Here is a 21,821-nt window from a genome sequence, read left to right as displayed (position 1 = left end):
TTGCCAATACAAAGATAATTACTGGAGGACAAAGTGAGCAAAATTCCTAACTCTCCTCCCGAGGTGTGATGTGTTGGTCTGAAGCAAACTCTAACCTTTGTGAATCTTTGCTGCAGGAACTGACCAGGTATTTTAACATAATTAGGTTCAAGAACTACTGAACCTAAAGTAGAACCTAAACTGGACTCAGAGCTGAGATAAATATGAAAACCACAATCATTTCAAACATTTCTTCCACAAAAACATGGGGAAAATCTTGATTTACTGCAGTCAACTGTTTTGTTTATTTTACACCACAGAACATACAATGGCTAAGTGGTAGCTCTCCCCATAACTTGCAATTGTAAAGAGATAAATATGAAATCTCTCTTTCCCTCCCTCTCTCAAAACAGTGTCAGTTGGATTCCACAAGATATTTGGAACTTTCCTTTGAGATTCTGGTCCATGTTGACATGATTGCATCACACCATTTCCACAGATTTTTCAGCTGCATATTCATGTTCTCCCACATCCCAAAGGTTTTCTATTGGATTCAGATCTGGTGCCTAGGGAGGCCACTGAAGTACACTGAACTCATTGTCATGTTCATGAAACCAGTTTGAGATTACTGTTGCTTTGTGATATGGTGCATTATAATGCTGGGATTTAAATGATGACTTTTCCCACATCATTACACCATCACCAGCCTGCACTACTGAAAAAAGGAAGGTTGGGCAGAAATCAAGATTCATCAGCCCAAGCTATATTTTTCCAGTCTTCAACTTGGTGAGCCTGTTCTTGGCAGGAGTGGAACACGGTGTAGTCCTCTGCTGTTGTAGCCAATCTGTCTCAGGTTTGAAGTATTGTTCATTCTGAGGTGTTTTTTCTGTTCACAACAGTTGTTAAGAGTGGTTATCTGAGTTACCACAGCCTTTCTGTCCGCTTCAATCAGTCTGGCCAAACTCCTCTGACCAACAAGGCATATCTGTCTGCAGAACTGCCGCTGGATGTTTTTTTGTTTTTCACACTATTCGGAGTAAACTCTAGAGAACGTTGTCTATGAAAACCTCAGGAGATCAGTAGTCTCACAAATACTCAAACCAGCTCGTCTGGTACCAACAATCATGCCACAGTCAAAGTCACTGAGATCACATTTTTTTCTTCATTCTGACATTTGATGTGAATATTAACTGAAGCTCCTGACCTGTATCTGCAGGTGCTAGTGACTATATGCACATACAGAAGTGCTTCAAGGCAGAGCACGCCTACACTGCAATGCTAATGGACAGAAATGAGATTCTGAGGCAGAACCAAAAACACACATATATACATATTTAATCCTTGAATTGGCTCATGCACGGTCTTCAAATATGGATCAAAAACCAGATGGAGCTGACTAGTTTCAATGTGAGAGACTGAGACTAAAGAAGCCTGGGTCAGGACTACAGCATTAGGATGAAGTCGGAAATCACCATTCAAGTATCAGGGGCTGGAGTTGGTTCTGAGGGCCAGATGTGGACCGCAGTGTGCTAATAACGAACTAATGGATCCCTGGACAAACACACATGCACACAGTACAGCAAACACACACGGATGCACTCGAGACAGACACACACAGGATTTTGACTTGAAGGCTGTATGTCTGCCTAAACAGAACCCAGCGCGGATAGAGACCTCCCACCATGACTAACAAGTCTGCCAAACACAGCAGACAGAAACAGATGAGAGAAGGTATGGGAAGAGAAAACCAGAAGAAAAATAAAGTACTTCCTCTGAGCTAATAAAAATGGGCTTTCCTCCAAAACACCTATAGCAGATTACCTCACAACTGAACCATGGCTTGGGCTCCATGATGATATTAGATGGGTAATACCTGCTATCTTTAGCAACATGCAATGCAAAGATGTATACATGATACTTCAACATCTGTTTATAGATCATTTGAGGTAGAAAAATGAATTTATATGAGATGATAAATAAATATCCTTTAGTATTATGCTGTCTTACTGACTTTTAGAAAGGAGGAAGAATCTTACATGAAACCTACATGACAACAGGGACCTGTATCACTTACAGACATAAATCTGAATCAAAGGTTTCATTTCGTGACAGCAATGTTTCCTCACACACTGGTTTGGCCAGAGTTCTTGGTGTATCTGTATGTCTTTCACTGACAAAAAAGTGGCATCATGACAAAACAATGTTGTTGGGCTAGTTGAGAAGAGTTTTGGATGTTAGAAAGACCTAGATGTACTGGTAACTCTGTCTCTAATAAAAGCCCATTTTTCTTGATGAGACTGTGGGGAATACAGTGTGTTTCATTAGCCAAGCACACATAGCTTTATTTAGACTCCCAGATTCCTCTCTGCCCCCCTCAGAGACACACACACTGTTACTGTGAACCCCACACACACCAGGGGGTTGGCGGAGGGTATATGACTGTGGTTGTGTGGGAAGGGTTGAGCATGCTTACACATACTGTATGAGTAAAAGCATGGAGCATTCAAGTGTAAGTGTGTTCAAGACTGTGTGTACACCATTACAGACACTATGCTCTTAGAGAGAGACCTGCATATGGACAGCAATATACATGTGGGGAAACAGTATTCAAGATATCCAATTAATGAGCCTTTCCACTGTTATGTTGCTCCATCTCTTTTATACCTACAGTATATCTCACTTCTTTTCATATTCAGGCCTCTAGTTTGAAAAATATAAATTGGCACAATAAGCTGATTAACAACCCAGCACTTTGGGCAAGCACTAACGATCTAATGATCATTTCTAAGGCACAAGGAGTTGATGGTTTTTGTAAAAAAATCACTCTCCTTTTATCAAACTATGTCCTTTTTAAGAGGAAGTCTCCTTGTTTTTATGAGGCCTTTAATGGTGATATCAGACAATACCAGACGTGGTGTGAACTGTCACTGGTTGTGTGTCAATATCTAAACTCAGTAGTGAGCTAAGCTAGTATCAGTAGCTTAGAGTCTGTGTCTCAATTTCATCTGATTAGCCCCACCTATACTTGGTCCTTTAGTGTGTCAAATTGAAGATCCCCATGGTCCATCCACATTGGTGGTTTTACCTATGTTGATTCAATAGACCTCTTAGGGCTGAATGAGCACATACAGACTCAGCTATTATTTTCTTGTCAGTTTTGTTGCATGTCAGGAAAAACTAATTTCATGGAGTTTGATGACATCCCTGATCAGCCATATCTGTGTGGACAGGGACATTAATAACAAATGTTCCAATAAAGTTTACTGTCCTCTCACATAAGAACATCAACATAGTTTTCCATTTGTTAACTCAGCAGAAGCAAAAACTTAATCATGTTTCAGGTTTCAAGATGTAACATCTATTGACCAAAAAATGTACAAAAACTGGCATTATTTATCTTTGACTAGCCTAATTTTAGTGATGTTGATGTGTTTAGTGAATGAATTCCTCATTAGCAGAAGATTTAATAAGAGGAGAGTCTTACTCTGTATTAATTGTGATCTTGTTTTCAGATTATGTCGCACAGCCCTATGCAACATTGCCACACAGAAATATACGCATACATGCTACAGGCTGAAGTGGTGTACCTGTAGGCAAGCCAATAATCACTGAGACATCAGACACCTGGAGATCACACACTCAGCCTCAACATTACAAACACACTGCACAAATTCATCACAAACAAAAATCCTGTACGTAATTTGTGCGAGTGTGTGTGTGTTTGACACAAAGCAAACAAGATGCTACTGGGAATCCTCGGAGCATCTATACAGACTTGTATACATACATCAGTTAAGCCTTGCTTTTGTTGTTGCTTATGTTAATCCCTGAGACACCTTATTCTGTCAAATGTGCGTTTTAGATGTGTTTCAGCAAATACACCAAATGCAGTTCCTGTTAATGAGAACACTTAAGAAGAGAGTGTTCTTTGAGTATGTAAGGTTTTGAAGTACCTCTAAGAAATAATAATGTAAAAATGGGTTATAGCCTAAGCAATTTCTGCAGATTTGGTGTAAGAAGTCTGCAGATATCAGGAAAGTCAAAGACAGAGGCTGAGGGTCCGGTTTTGTCATCACATATGGGGGAATCACTGCTCCTCGTATCTTTTATGTGTGTGTGTCTAAGTTGCTGGAGTTAGAAGAATGAAAACAGCAGTATACGGGAGCACTGCAATATCTGTCCTCTGTCAACACAGACACAAATCCAAAACAACATAAATAATTGTCTCCAGCATTCTCCCACCCACAGGACCATCTGATTGGTTACAAGCAGAGGCACGGCACGGGTAACAGCCAATCAGCAGTGAAAGCTGTGCATGCACAGTGCTCACACACATGGGGGATAGGAGAAAAAGTTTGAACTTAAAACAAAGACAAGTGAAAGATAAAATAACAAACATTTTTGAAAACTTTATTTACTGTTTAATAAACATAAAGGCATTTAAACAAAGTTAAGTGTTGAGGTTTGTATTATTCAAAATTTTGACACAAATATTTTCACTTTTACTGCAAATGAATATCGGCTCCAAATATCGGTTATCGGCCCCCTTGACTACTAATAATCAGTATCTGTATTGGCCCTGAAAAAAACATATCAGTCTATCTCTAGTCCCTTTGTTTCAGGTGATTGAACACCTATAGCCATCATACAGCCCAGGAATGATATGCGAGTTCCATCTGCAGTCTCTAATTTTAGCAATGCACTGCAAATATTTACACATGGGTTTAAGAGTGAGGACAATCACTTATGTTTTCCAACACAGCACCTGAATCTAGAAAAACAGACCCACTGTTATACTAGCTGGTAAACTATTACAAGTTCATACATTCAACTCAAAAATCTAAGTTGCGCCCACAGAGGAATATGTAACAACAGAGTATCTATGTAACAACAGAGTATCTTGGACATTCACACACATTTTGCTCTATCTACACCCAATCCAATCCTCTACAACACCTCCATTCTGGGTGGAAAAGAGGGTGTGACCTGCTTCTATTAAGCTTTCTTGACAATGAAGGATTTAACACTCTGAAAAAGTTTGTTGTTCCAAAATAAAGCACTCATAATGGAAAAGCAGGTTAACCATACTAAAGCTGGCAGATAATACCTAACACACAACAGTGAAGTACGGCTGTTTTGGCATGCTCCAATTTTAGATTTACAATACATCAAGGGGGAAGGGAACGGAAGAGAAGAGAAGAGAAGAAAAGAAAAGAAAGAGAAGAGAAGAGAAGAGAAGAGAAGAGAAGAGAAGAGAAGAGAAGAGCTGCTAAATAAAACTGAAAAGGTAAAATGAAATTATGCCTCCGCATGATGATAATGTTATCATAAACAAATATTTACACAAATGTTGTGTAATGTCATTAATTATCCACGTGCATGTGCGTGCCCACACACTCACACACACAAAGCAGTACAACTGTACAGCTCTCTCTCCACTCCTCTCTCTATCTCCATCTTTTCCTCCTGTATTTACAACCTTATTTAATTTACCTCCCTCTCTCCCTTACTCACACACTCTATCCTGTCTTCATTTGTTCATTATCCACCTCCTTGCCATCTTTCCTCACTCTGGTCTCTCTTTCCTCCATCTCTTAAGTCTTTCTCCCCTTCAATGTTTTGTTCTAACATCCATCTTCCTCAGTCACCCATTGTCAATTTCTTTTTCATCCCTCTGTCTGTCCTTTTCTCCATCTCTCTTCCTCCCCTCCCTCAGTATCTCCTCTCTTCTACCACATTCCCATTTGCTCCCCTTCCATCTTTGTCTCTCACTCTCTTCTGTCCCATGAAAGCAGTTACAGCCTCAGTAAGAAAGCCCTTTGTCTTTTTTCCCTCCTAAACAACACATCCATGCACGCACAGTATCAGGGCCATTTATTCCCAAGGCAGCCCAAGCTCTGGTGTTCCCACATCCCTTTGACGAACGGGTCATTGTGGCCAATCATGTGGCCCAGAGAGGCGGGATGTGGGTCACCATAGCCAATGATAGGCTAGTTCTTGTCCCCGAGCAGCAGGCTGATTGACAACTGGTGCTGGACAGAAGTCAAGAGGGTAATTGTCATCCGACTCTCTCTCTCTCTCTCTTTATCTGTCTCCCCTTCTCATCCTAGACACTCCTTTTTTTCTTCCTCTCCCCTCCCTTTCTGTCTCCCTCCCTCTCTCCCTCTTACTTCCCCTCTTCAACCCACTTCCTAGCCCCCACCTCCCCCTCCCCAACCCGCCTTCTCCCTATAGCTCCAGAGGGATTCTCTCATTGGCTGCCCTTCCTGTCCCTCAGGAACGACTTTGTGACGCTACTGGCCGAGGGCTGATGCCAATCTCCATCCCCAGCCCACCCCCCGGGAGCCCCACCAACTTCAATGGCCTGTGTCAAACACACACACATGCAAACACTTCTAGTCAGGGGACGGGGACAGAAGCTGATTAACCAAATACTTTTATCAGCAGTAAAACCGCTCTCTCTGCCTGCGTGCATTCTGAACAAAACAGCCTTAAAACACATAAACACACACACTGACACACATCCCAAGCTCTGAGCCACTGGCCAGAAACACCAGGCTAGTCTGGGGTTTGGGACAGTGTGGGTGTGTGTGCATGCATGCTTTGTTGTTTGTTGTTTGTGCGAGTGTGTGTAAAGGGACAGAGGTAGCAGAGGGCTTAGATGGATGGCAGAGAAAAAGAACAACAACCACACAAAGCCTGGCGGACAAGCTCCATCGCCCTCTCTATCTTTCTCTTTCCACCATCTCTCTCTTCCACTCTTCCACTCTCATCATTTTCCCTTTCTCTCCCTCTCTCTTGATCCAGAATGTTTCTGCTATCTGATTTTGTTTTCACAGTCTCTGTTATTCTCTTACCTTCAGTCATCCCTACTCTCTCTTCCAACAATCCTCACCTCTTCACCCATTCTGTCTCTCACCTTGCCATTTGTTTCTTTCTGCATATGAGCTCACTGTGGTTTTAAACCGTGTTGTGCTGTCCAACTGAGTTGCTATGCAACCTCCCCAACATCCCCGAACATACCCCCAACATAATATGACAACATAAACACACATGCTCTCCCACTTTCTCTCTCTCTCTCACACACACACACACATCAGTTCACCATCCCAAAGGTTTAAGTAAAAAAATTATTGATGTAAGACTGAAAGACACGGAAGCCTGAACCAAAGACAGAATGACATCGCTAATAAAGATGTAAAAATGAAAAGCTTTCTTGTCTTATCTTTATTCCTACTTGGGAAGTGGGCCTTCTCTTCACACATAAACACACTCATACACGCACACACAAGCAACATGCATGAAGTACTACAAAAACTGCTTATTAACACACAACAAATTCACCTCTCTCAACACCTACGGAGCAGAACACTCATTTTCACACACAGACACACACTCAGACGAGCACAGAGTTGATGTTCAGGGCCAAACAACACAGCTTGAGATTAAAGAGCCTCTCTGATCTGACATTTGTTTTTCTGTCTGTCAGAGAGAGTGTGGCGGGAAGAGGAATCGATAGCAGAAGAGACAGGGAGAGGAAAGAAGAGGAAAGGAAGGAGACTGAGGAGTAAAGGGAAAATGGAAGATAAAAAAAGAGGGTGGCGAAAGACTGGAAAGGGAAGTCAGTAAAGGAGAGAAAAGGTGAGAAAGAGTCAAGGATGAAAGCATCAGTGAGGAAGGACGAGAGGTGAAGGAGGGCAGCAAGGAGGAAGATAAGGAGTAGGACAGAGAGAAAAAGAGAGGGCAAGAGGAGGAGAGGGAAAGCATTCCTCTGGAGTACCTCGACTCTGGGGAAGGCTCCAGAAATAACTGAACTAGAAGTTCCCCCAGCAGCCTCCAATAACTATCACAGCCACGGACACACACACAAGTCAAAAAAGGCACTGAGTTCACCATTATAAGACTGAGCTCCAACATGAGGACAGACTCAAATGTTGTCAAGAACAGATGAGACAAATTATGAAATATAGCGCGTGCATATTCACTCACTCACACACACACACACACACACATACACATACACATACAGTACATCATCATCAGGGGCTGTGAAGGCTGGAGGGTGGAGAGGTGGGGAGGGGAGGGGTACATAATTGCCTTCTCTTGTAGTGCAGGCTCGGGAGTGCTTTTTGACTGAAGACACCAATTTCACGCTAAGGCATTATTTAGCTTGATACAAACTTGATTAGGCTTTACAGGAGGAGAGAGAAAGAGAGAGAGACGGCGACAGAGAGGAAAAGGGAAATAAACAGCTTTGTGTCATGCCGCATCGCTCGCGGACAGATTAACTCGCTCGTCACTCTCCTTCTGGGAGTAACAAGAAAAATATACACACAGCGCGTGTGCGCTTGGAGCATGGCTGGTTGTTTGTTTGTTTGAATAGACGTATAATCAAGCATCTTCTCCTAAAGACAAAATTTACTTTCCATTTTTGAAACAACCTAAAATATCTACCATCTGTTTCCGATGTTTTTGTCTTGCAACTTGAATTAAAACTGTGTGCAAAAGTTTTGTAAATCTTTTTAGAGTAAAAATGAGTAGTTTTTAAATATATATTTACACCCAAACTAACCATCTTAATAGTTCCCCAATGCTTCCTGATAAAGTGTTCAATAAGTTAATGTTGCCTGGCAACAAATACAATCCTAGCCAGTGAGCAGAGTTTTTGCTAATATTGCTTAGCAACAGATTTTAGTCCCAAGGATGAAAAAAATAAATCAATCAACTAATGTCTGAAATGTAGGAGTGACTCTGTAATAGTTAATTTAGCAAATTTATCAATATCTAAGCTCTCTACTGACAACAGGGTAGTCTACATTTATTTTATTTTTGTTCAAAGAGATACTCATCTCAAGAGCCATAGTTCAATCTAGGATAAGGCCATAGGCAATGTGCACTTGCCACCCTGATTGCACTTTGGTGGAGGAAACCCATTGGCTCAGCACGCTGTCAATAAACAAGAAATAAATGTGCAGATATCATTCTCCTAAAGAGAGCCATTGTCTCAGCTAGTAAGTTAACTACTTTTGCAAATGGGAGGAGAGGAGAGGAGAGGAGAGGAGAGGAGACTAGGTATTCTGGTCCCCAGACTGCTTATCAACTCTGAGTCTAAGGCAGACAGTACTTCTGCATTTTTAAAATTGCACTGACCAGCACACACACACGCACGCACGCACATGCACACTCACCCCTTCACACTGATCTCACCATGCAATCTCTTATTCTCTTTCTGCTCTACCACTTTTCCTCCAACACTGTCTCCCCATTTCATTCTGTCTTGATACGGACATAAAGCTTTTATTAGGGACCTGGCATACAAGAGAAGACACCACCTCACCACCTTCTCTGCTGTTGTTACAGCACAGTGCAATTAAAGTCACTCTGGAACACCTACTTTTGCAGTCAAAAAAGTGCACATTTACTCCCCTAACTAGAACTAACATTATTCATTACTCATTACTAATCACACCTCAGCCAAGGAACAGTGTGGATGTTGACATTTACAATGACTGTTTAATCCGCTTTTTCTCTTTCAAGTGTTGAGAAATATCTATAAACAAATTACTTGGTGGCCATTGTGGCTCATATTTACTGGGCACTGCTGTTAAAATCTGCCCCAAATTTACCAATACTATATATTTTATTTATGTGCCATCTGACAGGCTTAGAAGACCAGTGAGGTAAATAAAATAAAACTGCACATAAAAGATTAGACTGAATCTGCTGTACAGTGCCACTTGTAAAGAAAGTATAATTTTAAGTTACAAAAACAGATCAAATTAAATTTTTACACATTTCTTTTTCACATTTCTATTGTTTCTTATTCAGTATGGAGTCTCTCTCTCTCGCTCTCTTGCTCTCTCACTTTCTCCTACTCTCTTTCTCACTCCATTGTATGTCTCACAGTGGGGCGCCCTTGCCTTTTGACTGGGAGGTGAATGGAAAGGAGTTAGAAAAACCAACTGAAGACTCAAGCACTAAAAAGAACCATTGGTAGGTCTATAGTGGGGTGCACTACAAAGACCCGGCAGAATGTCCAATAAAGAAGAAACACATCACAAGCAGCTTGTTCTGTTGAAGACTCCACGCTCTGAGGACAATGCACATTAGTCTGGGTCCATAGTGTGTGTGTGTGTGCATGTGTGTGTGTGTATGCAAGCACAACAGGCAAAAGGCAAGCTGAAAAAATGAATGAATGAATCAGCACATACTATACACATTAAAACTGGCAGATATTCCTCCACAGTGCTACTAAGATTGGACAAAAAATATTCCTTATTTACTCCTAAGACCATACATGATGCTTTCTGAAAAAAGAGCATACTTTCAGAATTATGATAACAGAGATATAGTTTATATAATGTTTATGTAACCAAAGCAAAACAGACAAAATACAGAAACTAAGCAGCAACAGAAAAATATGATATACCAACACAGCAACAGAAAATGAGAAAGAACAAGTATTCTGCCTGAAAACCTGACTCGACCAGTGACTTCTGACCTGGTCAAACTTGGGAGGTTATGTAGGGTCAAACCAAGAAGCGTCAAGATTTTCCGTTTCCCAAAAGTCACCACTTCATCAACAGCAGTGTGTGTGTGTGTGTGTGTGTGTGTGTGTGTGTGTGTGTGTGTGTCAGAGAGCGAGAAGGGTAGCCCAATAAATATATTATGCATCAGCCAGGTGTGCAGAGGGGCACTGCTAATTGCCCCCACTACTAATGTTTAATGTACAGAATAGGAAGGAGAAGGGAGGGGGGAGAGATTATCAGAGGAAGGGGGTGGAAGGCACGGTAAAGGGGGAGGGAGGTGTGACGGGGAGAAATGTGGGATGCTGTAGGAGAGGGAAGGAGAGAAGAGGGGTTAAGGGGCTGAATGAGGAAGACTTGGCTGGAATTATGTCCAAAATAATAAGCTTGTATTGCTGTTCCCATACCAACTCTACATAATTTATCACAGATATTAATGCCTACTGGCTATATCTACAGCAGACTCATGTCAATGAATCTTCAAAGAGTTAACCAACTTCTTTCCAGTGCATTTTTAAAGCAAAAATAGATTTTTAATGTATAAATATTTTAAAAAATCATAATGATACAAAACAATAAGTGCTGGAAAAGGTTTAAATTAGGCTATAATTAATCCAAATAATTATTATAAATAAATTAATTATGGAATTACTTTCAAAAGCAAATATTTTCCTACTTTTCACTTAGTTTCCATTGGTGTTTGTCACGGTTAATCAAATCCTTTTGGGTTTTTGCACTTTTGTTCATTCAAAGTGAGCAATTTTAAGGCATCACACCATGCTATGGTAACTTGCCATGAGTACATGTTATTACATTTTACATGAAAGACTAAATGAAAGATTAAAAAATGACTAATAACAAAAAAATCTTTAGTCACTATAATAGTTATGCTTTAAACAAAGGGAACAGACACCACAGGACATAAGACTTAATTAAACACTAAAATCTAGACAGACAAATACACTGCAGGCGAAAAGTCAGTGTTGAACGAAGCATAATCTCTTGGTAAGAGACTGTAAAAGATTGCACACATAAATGCACACACACGGCCTTCTAGGAAACTTAGAAGGGCCCATGTCCTCTGAGAATATCTAGTGGTGGGGGGAGACGGGCTTTGGCAAGCTAGGTCTGGATTGACTGTGTATGTATGTGCGTGCGTGCGCGCATGTGTGTGTGTGTGTGTGTGTGTGTGCATGAACGCATGTGTATAGTCACACCAGCATCATCTTTCTCGTCTTAGAAGCAGAGGCCATGGGCATGTACCGAGCTCAGCTACACTGTGCGTGTGTTTGTGTGTGTGCCTGCGTCTCCGGGGGGGAGGGGGGGGGGGGGTGTTAAGGTCCAGTGAGTTTGCAGCTGATAAACGAGGCTAGCTAAGCCGCTACAATGGCACAGTCCTGGCCCATGATGCCCCGTTCTCACACACTCTCACAGACATGCGTACAAGCACGACCACACCAGGCTGGCCGCTGATAAGGAGTTGTCGCTGGCATACACACACCTCACTGAGGGACTTCACCCTTTCTGGACACACAGATGAATCCGCACACACGCGCACACACACACAAACACACTCCATATAATAAAAACCTAACCAAGCCTACCAGATGATATGACCTTTTCCTATCCATTATTTCAAACAAAGCAAAATTTTCCCGACTAAACCTGATGAAGGGTGGTTGTTAATCTGGATTTATCAAGTCAACACCATTAACCAATGTTGGTTGATTTCCCACAGTGTCACACAAGCTTTCAATCATCAAAAAGATCACTTAATAGCCAGATGCCAAACTTACATGCACTACATTGAATAACCAGTGAAACAGAAATGTATTTCAGCCATAAACATGCAGTTGTTTCTACCTTTCTGATCACTTAATGAACATCAGAAGTTTCCTTAACACTCACATTGTCCTCAGTGACCGAAAATGTACCTTCATGTGTGTGTGTGTGTGTGTGTGTAGCAGGATTTGTTGTTGTGCATGACATTCAATAATAGCAAGAAGAAAAAAGTATACGGAATACAAAGGGCAACGGGAGGGTTAAGGTGTTGAGGGAAAAAGAAAGTGAACTCTGGTGAAAAACCTTAAGTTCTTCCCTAAGAATTCCAGCCAAACCTAACAGTGTATATTTGACTGCACTCTCCTCTTTTCAATAGGCCTTTTTCATAGCATGTGACTGAAGCACAGGTGTTACCAACACCATATTGGCTCCATTGTGTTCAAGTGCCCCAGTAAACTATGATAGTGTGAGAAAACCTGCACTACACGGGACCTTGAAACTAAGACAGCTGAATGGAATTCAGCCATCATAAATGTTATTATTTACACCTGTGCTTTTTCCCTGTCTCCAGTGAATAGAGGCATATTCTACTTGGTTACATTCTACTCACTGAGCCTTCAATTGTGCAGTAATTTGGTTCTAATTGAGAGCAGATCAACATGACTCCTGCTCCATTCGATGCATGGTACTGCTGGGCTCCACCAATCACCAATTACATTAGCTTGTTTTGTCCTATTAAAAAAAACAACTACCAAAAACTCAAATCCACCCCCTGCTGAAGAGTCAATGGAATTTCTAACAAAGCTTTCAGAAAGCCATTTAATGGTTCAGCAAGTCTTAATGCAAAGCCAATACAAGCCCTTATAAATGAGGTGCTCGATGTGAGTGTACACACACTGATTGTGCTATTGCTAACACTATTTATAGCTGCACAAACAGAAACAAAATAAGCTGTCAATTTCTAGTATTAATAAAAGCAAAAGGACATTTATGGTGCCTTTAAATGCTTATGCACTCAGATGTACCTGCAAAAAAACGTATTGTTGTCTTCAAGTAATCCAAGCCACATGTGTAGTGGTTCTGAGTTTTATAAGAGCCAGTCGTACTATGAAAGTCTCTGTGCGCTGCCAAAGGGTGACATTAAAACTGATCTAATGGTAAAGCCAGATGGGGAGAGAGAGGCAGAGAGAGAAAGAAAAATAGAAAGGAGAGTGAGAAAGGGGAAGAGAAATGAGAGATTAACTGTACTCCACTATACACACCACACAATCTCTCATACTGCTGCTGCTGTCAGATACTGGGATAATACTAGGTTCCACAGCACTTATTATGAACAAAAATAACAAGTGCACTTGGACCTGCCGTCATCATCCCTGCACACATCGTCCAGCAATTGGCACTGGTCAATTTTATTTTGCCTTCGTAGAAGAATCATAAGTAGATTCAGCAACCATCAAACTGGCTTGTAACTTGATGACATTTCCCAGTACAATTAATTTTTACCCACATTTGGCGGGTTGGCGGTTGTTAATTTCAAGTCTTGAGCAGTTAATTGACAATAACTTTAACTCCAGGCAATGAATAATTAATATCCCAGAGTCTCTTATTACATTTAAATCACATACTTACATGAAATACCGTTTAGCCCTAGCCAGTGAAAAAGTTAGACAGTGTAGAGTACAGCCGAAATGATTAGTCCATTATTTGATTAATCAAGCAACAAAATCTGCAGCTATTTTTATTAGAAATTTAATTTCCTTTTCGTACATTAAAATAAACTGAATGTCTCTAGATAATAGACTGTTGGTCACAAAAAAAGCAAGCTGGTAAGCTGTGAATGACAATTTTCACTATTTTCTTACGTTTTTAAGAGCAAATGATGACTCAATCAGCAGACAACTGTCAGCAGATTAACTGATAATGAAAATAATCTTCCTGTAGCTTTTTCTGCTTCGTAACAACAACAAAGTTTGACATTTTTTCAATTTCTAAAACAATAAGCACAAAACTAAGAAAAAATAAAAGATTAAGGTGACTGCCATATTGCTAAATTAGTACAGTGGATAGATAGCAACACAATTTCCCTTTTAAAAAAATCATCATTCTTTCTCATCTCATTCCCAATGTTGTTGTATTGCTGTATTTCAGAACAACAAAAGTACAACGTAGAAGTCAACAAAATAACTTTTTCAGTCAGGAAATATCCAAATAAGTATCTGATCAAGTCAAGTTTTTGTATTTCACAGTTTTCAGTGATGGGAACAATTTGGTCAAAAGTAAAGCAGTTTAAGGGTGAAGACTGAGCTGAAAAAAAAAAAAGAAAAAAAACACACAATTCTTTCCTGAGTACAGGAGCATGTCACTGCACCTGGTCTGGTCGGTGAAAAGTGAGAGATACAAACAGAGGAAGCGAAGGATGTAGAAAGGAGGAGATTGAGTGGAAATTATGCTATTAGTCCAGAAGAGCTCGGCTCAACACACACCAACAGTAAACTCAACCTCCCCCTCTCTCCCTCTTGGTCAAAGGACTCACTTGGCTCCACTAACCATAAACAACACTCTAAACAAACCAAATAAATGCTAAAAAGTAAGTGCTCCTTCCTTTCTCCCTGCTCCAATCTTCCCTGCCCCCCCCCTCTCCATTTCCTTGTCATATGCGCTCAACTCCCGTTTAATGTCCTGCAAATGAAGCGGATTTATTAATGTGTAATTAAGTAATAATCATCACTACATAATGCATGAGAGACTCAAGGGGCTAAGAGCTAAGAGAGAGAGAGAGAGGGAGGGAGAGGGAGAGAGAGAGAGAGAGAGAGAGAGAGAGAAAGAGAGAGAGGAGAGATAGGAGACAGCGAGGCTGCCAGAGCAGACAGAGAAGGAGATTTTTGCTGCCTCGCCTCACTAAAGACACACATTAAAAACGGATTAATCCACTGAAATAATAGTTTGATAAGAGAGAAGCCGCGCTCTCTCGTTTCTTCCTCCTGCTCGCCCCCTCCTTTTCTCTCACCCCATCAGCTAGTTTCATGGCCAATCATCGTGCCATTAGTCCATGTTCAATTAACAGACTGAAATTAGTCAAGTCCCCCTACTGTTAACAAGACCTAATCACTGTAAAGGCTAGACTGGTCAAGTAATTCCATCAGAAGAACTCAGCTGCAGTGGTGAAACATGCATGAGCAGTAATATGAGGACCAATGCTGCTGTTTGTCATAGTTTTGATAGGGATTTTATATTGTTATATAGTTTCATTAAATGGGCATATATAAATATGAAAGTACCAACTCAGTAACCTTAAATTGTACTGAATTAGGAATGAATTGATACTGTCACGAATGAGTGCAATATTTTTCAGTTATTACTCTATCCATCCTTTATTTTTTACCTTATTGAAAACTACAATCAAAAAGGAAGCTGTACAGAACTGCATTTGCAGCCTTTATAAAATGTGAACAAATGGCAAAAAGTAAAACAGACCCTGAAAAAGAAGGACTTTTGTCTGTGAAATCACAACAAACTTGCAATAATTTATTAATATTACTTCACCATTTGCAAACAGCTTCAGTACTGTACAAATGACAGTACTCTTCATCACCTGTACATCATGCTGATAGAAAAAGTCAAGATGGCGGCGCGTCCAGACGCAGCGGCCCAGCGCTCTTCACAGTATTTTCATTGTTTTGGAACAGTGACAATAAAGACTATTCTATTCTATTCTATTCTATTCTATTCTATTCTAATCTATTCTATTTATAAAATCATAACTTCTATTCATTAATATAAACTGTTATTTGTAGCAAAACAAGGTTACTGGTTAGAAGGTTAATTATGCTGTAATTTGGGTCTGAAGTTGAGTCAACTCAACTCAACAACCAAAGGTTTGACTGAGTGGGTAACGTCTCTGATCTCCCTGTTCAGATAAATTGGGACAAATTCATGTGACAATAAAACATCCACATATCATCCATTAGCTATTTATTTCATTTCCAGAAAAAAAACTCTTCTTTCCGGGCCGGGACCGCTCAGAGTCAGTGCAAATCTACAGCAGGAAATGGACGAGGTGGGACTTTGTGCTTGTTTGTGATTGTTTTAGCATGCCTGGCTGGCCAGTAAGCCTGTGAGCAAGCCAGCCAGTCAGAGTTGGGTGAGCAGGTGAAAGACGGAAGAACATGAAAACACAGATAATCCCCCGGCGACGCTCACCTCGTCCTGGCCTCCATCACTCCCTCCCCCTCTGCCCACTCACCTGCTATGTGCCACTGCACTGCCCCCAAACACCTTTCCTCTCTCTACCCTTTGCCCTTCACTCGCTCTTTCTCCTCCATCTCTATCTGCCTCTCCTACCACCCTCTCTCCATCTTCCCCCAGTGCCAACTCTTGCCAAGCTGTCAGAGGGGCAAGGTGTGGAGGGGAGATAGCAACACGCATGTACACACACAGATGCATGAGTACACATATACAAAGCACACGGTGCTTATGCAAGCTAGACCACAAGGGCTATGTTACCTTTGCTGCACACACACAGAGTGGTGGTCGTCTGCCTCAGCTTTGCTTCGCTCTGCTTCGCTTGGCTGCCTGACTAAAGCTAAGCTCTGGTTATCCAGGCTGCTGCTTAGTGTGTCACTAAGGCAGCCTGGTCTCAAACACACAGAGAGGTACACAAGGCATGCATGTCCATGATGCATGCAAACACCAATGTAAGAATGTAGATCTTGCAAGCATAAGCATGCACACGCGTACACACACACTGACAGAGCAGCGACAGAGCAGCAGTGGGCAAATTCATTGGTCCACAGCAGCTGATCTGTTCACTGACAAAGTGCACCGAGCATTAACAACACTACAGCAGGAGGAAAAACAATCACATTCAACCACATCATTCAAATCAGTTCAACTAGATATTCATACAACATCACTCGACTGCTGAAACAGCAAGCAGACTGATAGTCGATTAGGTGATTTACAAAATTTGTCTGATTTAAGAACTTATCATACATTTGCTGGTTACAGCTTCAAAAACGTGAGGATCATCTTGCTTTTTCCCGTTTCAGATATTTATAAATTGAATGCTGTTTTTGTGTATTTTATACTGTTGGTCAAACAATTTAGAGACAACAATTCAGACTCTGATAAAAACCTGAATCAAAAACAACAGTTGCAGTCCTTCACTAAAGAATGTATTTCCATTTCCCATTATTTGCTGTCAAAAGCAATGGGCCTCCAAACATTGTGGCCATGGGTAAATGATCTATTCATTTTTATTCACACAGAAACAACAAATATGAGAAATACAGCCTGAAAATGTGCCAACATACCAAAAGTAAAAACATTTTCACTCAACTGATAACTGTGACAATTTCTAGGTCATTTTCTGATCCTGTTAGCTGAACACGAGATTAACAAATACTGCCAGTGCCGGCGTTAATCAATATCACGTTATCTACAAGAAAACAGACATGTTGCCATTTGTTCATGTGTACATCCATCAACACCTTTACAGTTTATTTCGTGGCTAATTTCATTTTAATGTCTAAGAGTGTAAAGAAAGAAGGGAAACTGTGGTGGTAACAGATTGTGACGTAAAATCCTAACTCAACCCAAGACAACAAGTAAGATGTAGATGCATCACAGTCCATATCATCAAAATGATTTACAAACTAGGATGCTTGCCAAAACTAGTTTCAGTTTCAGAGAGTCTCTTTTAGTTCCCCTAAAATTGTTATTGCCTGTTGTTATTGGCTGCAATATGTAGTTGATCTTTTCACTCCAATTCAAATTTTATTACAGATATAAAGACGAGCTGTGTCAACTAAAAACTGAAACCGGCCTTACAGTAGATTCCTGAGGAGGCTGTGGAATCTGTAGGTTACCACATCACTCACAATCACATCCTCTTTCCTGGACTGAACTGAGAAACGACTGTTCCGTAAACTTGTCAGTTCCCTGTACATATACCAAAGCCCACAGTAATAGATGTTACAATCACAAAGTTATCCCCAAGTGAAGACCATAACACACATCATCAGTATTTCATATGTGGCATGTACATAGCCTCCTACTACAGATAAAATGAATCCCACACCATCTCAGACGAAACAGCCCTAAACTTCATAACTTGCAGGAGAAGGTGAAATCCTGCAGTGAGGATCATGCTGCTAATCAAACCAACCACCCAGTCTGAATCACTGTCAGAAATCTGCTTTTTCCCAGTGAGTCACACAGAGAGAAAGCCTATATGGTGGGGGGAAAAGGAGGAGGGGGTGGCAACCACATGGTCAGCTCGTCCCGTTGCCCATCTGGGTCCCATAAAGGAAACATGGAGGCCAAGGCCACCACATGCCCTCATGCATGATGCCCACTCACCCATGCACAGCAATGAATACTATTTTATGGGAATGGAAACTGAGGCTTCATTTTGCAAGGATAATACATTTATTTTTGAATATAGGGATTTTTAGAAATCCTTCAAACAATTTGTACTTTAAGGAATAGTATCTGTCACTTCTGTGCTCAACCTTTCAGGCCACTGTTTTAGAAAGGGTTTTTTTTTCCCTCTTCCTCTTTTTTTTTTCTTTTTAGAAAAAGGAAAATGTCCAGATATAAATATTCTAAAATATCAGATCAAATGCATGTGGGCCTAAGTAGCCTACAACCTGGCAGTGTGCCTTTCTTAAATTGAGGGGGATTTCAACATTTGGGCTTTAAATCAAATTGTTCGTTGTTTTGGTGTAAAAAGAAATGTGAGGGACTCGAAAGACGTAGGAGTGGGGGCTAAGTTGACTTGATGGGGTCAGACAGTCAAATTTACTACAACAAAGCAGCAGTGTGCAGTTTAGGACAAGTGAAATAAATCACAACAGGGGAATAATCCAGATTACACTGGCCCATTAACCAGGTGAATTACAAGTTGCTCCAAAGCACAATCCAGCAATCCGAAACGCGACACAACAGTGTAACATCTTTCCTGCTCTGACAGTGTGGCAGCTAATTGAAAACAATTAGCCAGCGGACACAGAAATCACACTGTAGCTCTTTGAAAGCTTGTTTCTGACGATGATGTGATTATTTGAAACAATAAAAGGCAGTAAAATTAAACTATATGATTAGTTTTACATTTTAACCGTCTTAAACAGTGTCGTGACCAATTACAAACAATTAGTGACCCAAAACTAAAAGTGACCTTATGCACTAATTTTTAAGGTGAGACACTGATTTACCTTTGTTGTAAAACTATACAGAGAGAGCCTGCAACCCCCTGGGAGGAAATAAAATTAAATTAACTAACACAATGCACCAGAGTTGGGCATGAAATCTTGGTCATGGCTTTAGTCGTTGGTTTCATTCCTTACCCCTGACTTAAGTGTCCGTTCACACGAGGCACAAAAATAAATAGTTTCTTACCTTTAACGGAGCGCGGTTTGGCCTGTTTTCGTCTAGACATCTCTGGTCTCGAACTGCTTTTTAAATTTTTATTCTCTAATTGTTTTGTTCCGTTCCGTATTTTCGGCTAACCATACAAGCGAACACAGTCGGGTTATCTTTCCTCCTCCTCCACTTCGCTGCTGCTTCTTCGCCTGTTGCAATGCGGCAGCTTGAGTCTCTGAGTGGGGAAACGGCCGTTAGTCCAACGACAACAAACCAAACACACCGGGAGTGAAGCGGCTCGGAGGCGACAACTCGGCTCTTCTGGTGCGTTTTCTTCTTCGCTGGACGCTTTGGCTAGCACAACCTGTAGAATAAACGGAAACAACTTCCCGTTGGTGTTCCCTTCTTCTTCGTTACAGCGTGCCGCGACGCCAACAGCTTCGCTTTTTATGTTTCTTCTCTTTCCCCCTGCACGCGTTCTGCTTCTCCCGTGCAGCCTGGGCGCTCGTGCAGCTCCGACTTCTTCCAGCACTGGCGGAGCGGAGCGCGAGCTGCCAGCCACGCGCGCGGCAAACACCTGAGCAGGTCCCGCGCGGTATTAAGTAAAAGTGACAGCGGCACCGTCCGAATGCGAGGTGGCGGTGCCACAGCGGTACGTGACGGTCCAGGTGAGGAGAGGCGACGGAGAATGTTTTGGGAAATTGCTTTCGAAATGAAACGTGGTTTCTTCCCTCGCGCTCCTGGCTTCTTCGTTGGGCTTTTTTTTAGTTTATCGAAACTATTTCAGTCTGTTTGGTTTTCCTTTTCCCTCCTGGAAAGCGGCACCGATCCGAACCGACCAGCCTTCTATGTTCCGTCCCGCTATTCTACACTAGGCAGTGGTGGTGGTGGTGGTCTGGTGGCATGGACATTGCGCTCTTCCCCTGCATCTCCACCCCGAGGGGAATACTGCTTTTACTACCCACGCTTTCTTTTTGTTAATATTTCCCAATGCCCTACCGGTGGTATTAATAGCAGCCTAATATTTCTACCAGTCTAACCCTTCGCTAGCCTCTGTCTCCCTGCTTTTTCTTTGTCCTGACTCTGGCTACCAGTCTCCCTCCTCCTCCTCTGCCTGCCTCTGCTGGCGGGGCTGCGGCGCAGACACACATAATAAAGCCAAGGCAGGCAGTGCTTGGCTGGAAATGTAGCCGCGTCCCAGCAGGGGGATGTGAGAGAAGGGTCCCGGCGGGGGAGCGCTCTGATCCCGCAGGGAGCAGCTCGGCACAGCCCGGGTTGGCTGAGGCAGAGAGGCAGGAGAGAGGCAGGCAGGGCTGATGAAGAGAGAGAGAGGGGAGGCAGGGGGAGAGTTAGGCAACAGCGCCCAGCTGTGGCCGACTGGCACAACTACAACAGGGATTCAGAGAATACAGAGGGAAGAGACAGAGGGAAAATGTGGGTCGGATTGAAGTGGGATGTGGAGGAGGTTCTATAGGTTAAAGTGTGTAATCAGCAGCTCTGACAGTTGACTCAACAGTGATTGAGCGATTATGTTAAGAGGTGTTGCGGTATCTAGTTGTGAATACAGATACTGCTCAGCTGTGGAGGATGGTGCTATCAGCCAGAAACCAGTGTCACTATCTGTTATTCTCAAACTGCAGCAGCACATGACAAGATAGTGTTTTCTATCTCCGCATTAAACATTTTTCTAGGGTCTCTGCATTTAATAGCACATTCCTCTCATGTATGGTTTTACTTTGGCCAATCACAGACCATCTGAGGCCATGACTGAAAGTGATCTTCCATGCGTGTGTATCTAAACACATCTTTGATTTATACACAACAATGCAATGGCTGTGAATGAAAATACTGTGTGATGAGTGGACAGAGGACACAGACTATTTGGTGGTAAGCAGTAAAGATCTGCCACAACATACCTGGAGTTACAGTAGAGTTTAAGGAGGTCTTCAAATCTCTTAGCCCCCTATTTACAGTAGTTTCACACCAGTACCTGATGGAAACAAATTTTTTCTCAGAGTTTTGTTTTGACTGCTTGATGGGAATTCATCCAGAAGTTGTGCAGCTGTTGAAATGTCCATGTTGTTGCAGTTTGATGGTTACAAACTGAGTTCGAATCAAAGCTATCTTTCTCTTCTAGTGCCTGTGTTGTACTGGGCTTGGCAAGCTGTGGAA

General features: G+C 41.7%; 1 protein-coding gene across 3 annotated transcripts in view; it reads right to left on the bottom strand.

Moving 5' to 3' along the window:
• znf423 (zinc finger protein 423) overlaps nt 1–20,991 on the bottom strand; it is a 144,566-nt gene extending 123,575 nt beyond the window's left edge. The window contains exon 1 of one of the 3 annotated variants that reach the window (XM_051073570.1): nt 19,686–20,991. In XM_051073570.1, the coding sequence (XP_050929527.1) occupies nt 19,686–19,725 (40 nt within the window). In that variant the 5' untranslated portion in view covers nt 19,726–20,991. The remainder of the gene's footprint in view (nt 1–19,685) is intronic. The other 2 variants (XM_018703549.2, XM_018703550.2) reach the window with 2 other exon arrangements.
• Between the last annotated feature and the right edge of the window lie 830 nt (nt 20,992–21,821).

This window comes from Lates calcarifer, linkage group LG10 (genome assembly GCF_001640805.2).
Source record: "Lates calcarifer isolate ASB-BC8 linkage group LG10, TLL_Latcal_v3, whole genome shotgun sequence".
Classification (NCBI taxonomy): Eukaryota; Metazoa; Chordata; class Actinopteri; family Centropomidae; genus Lates; species Lates calcarifer.
This window is presented reverse-complemented; position numbering and strand designations above follow the sequence as displayed.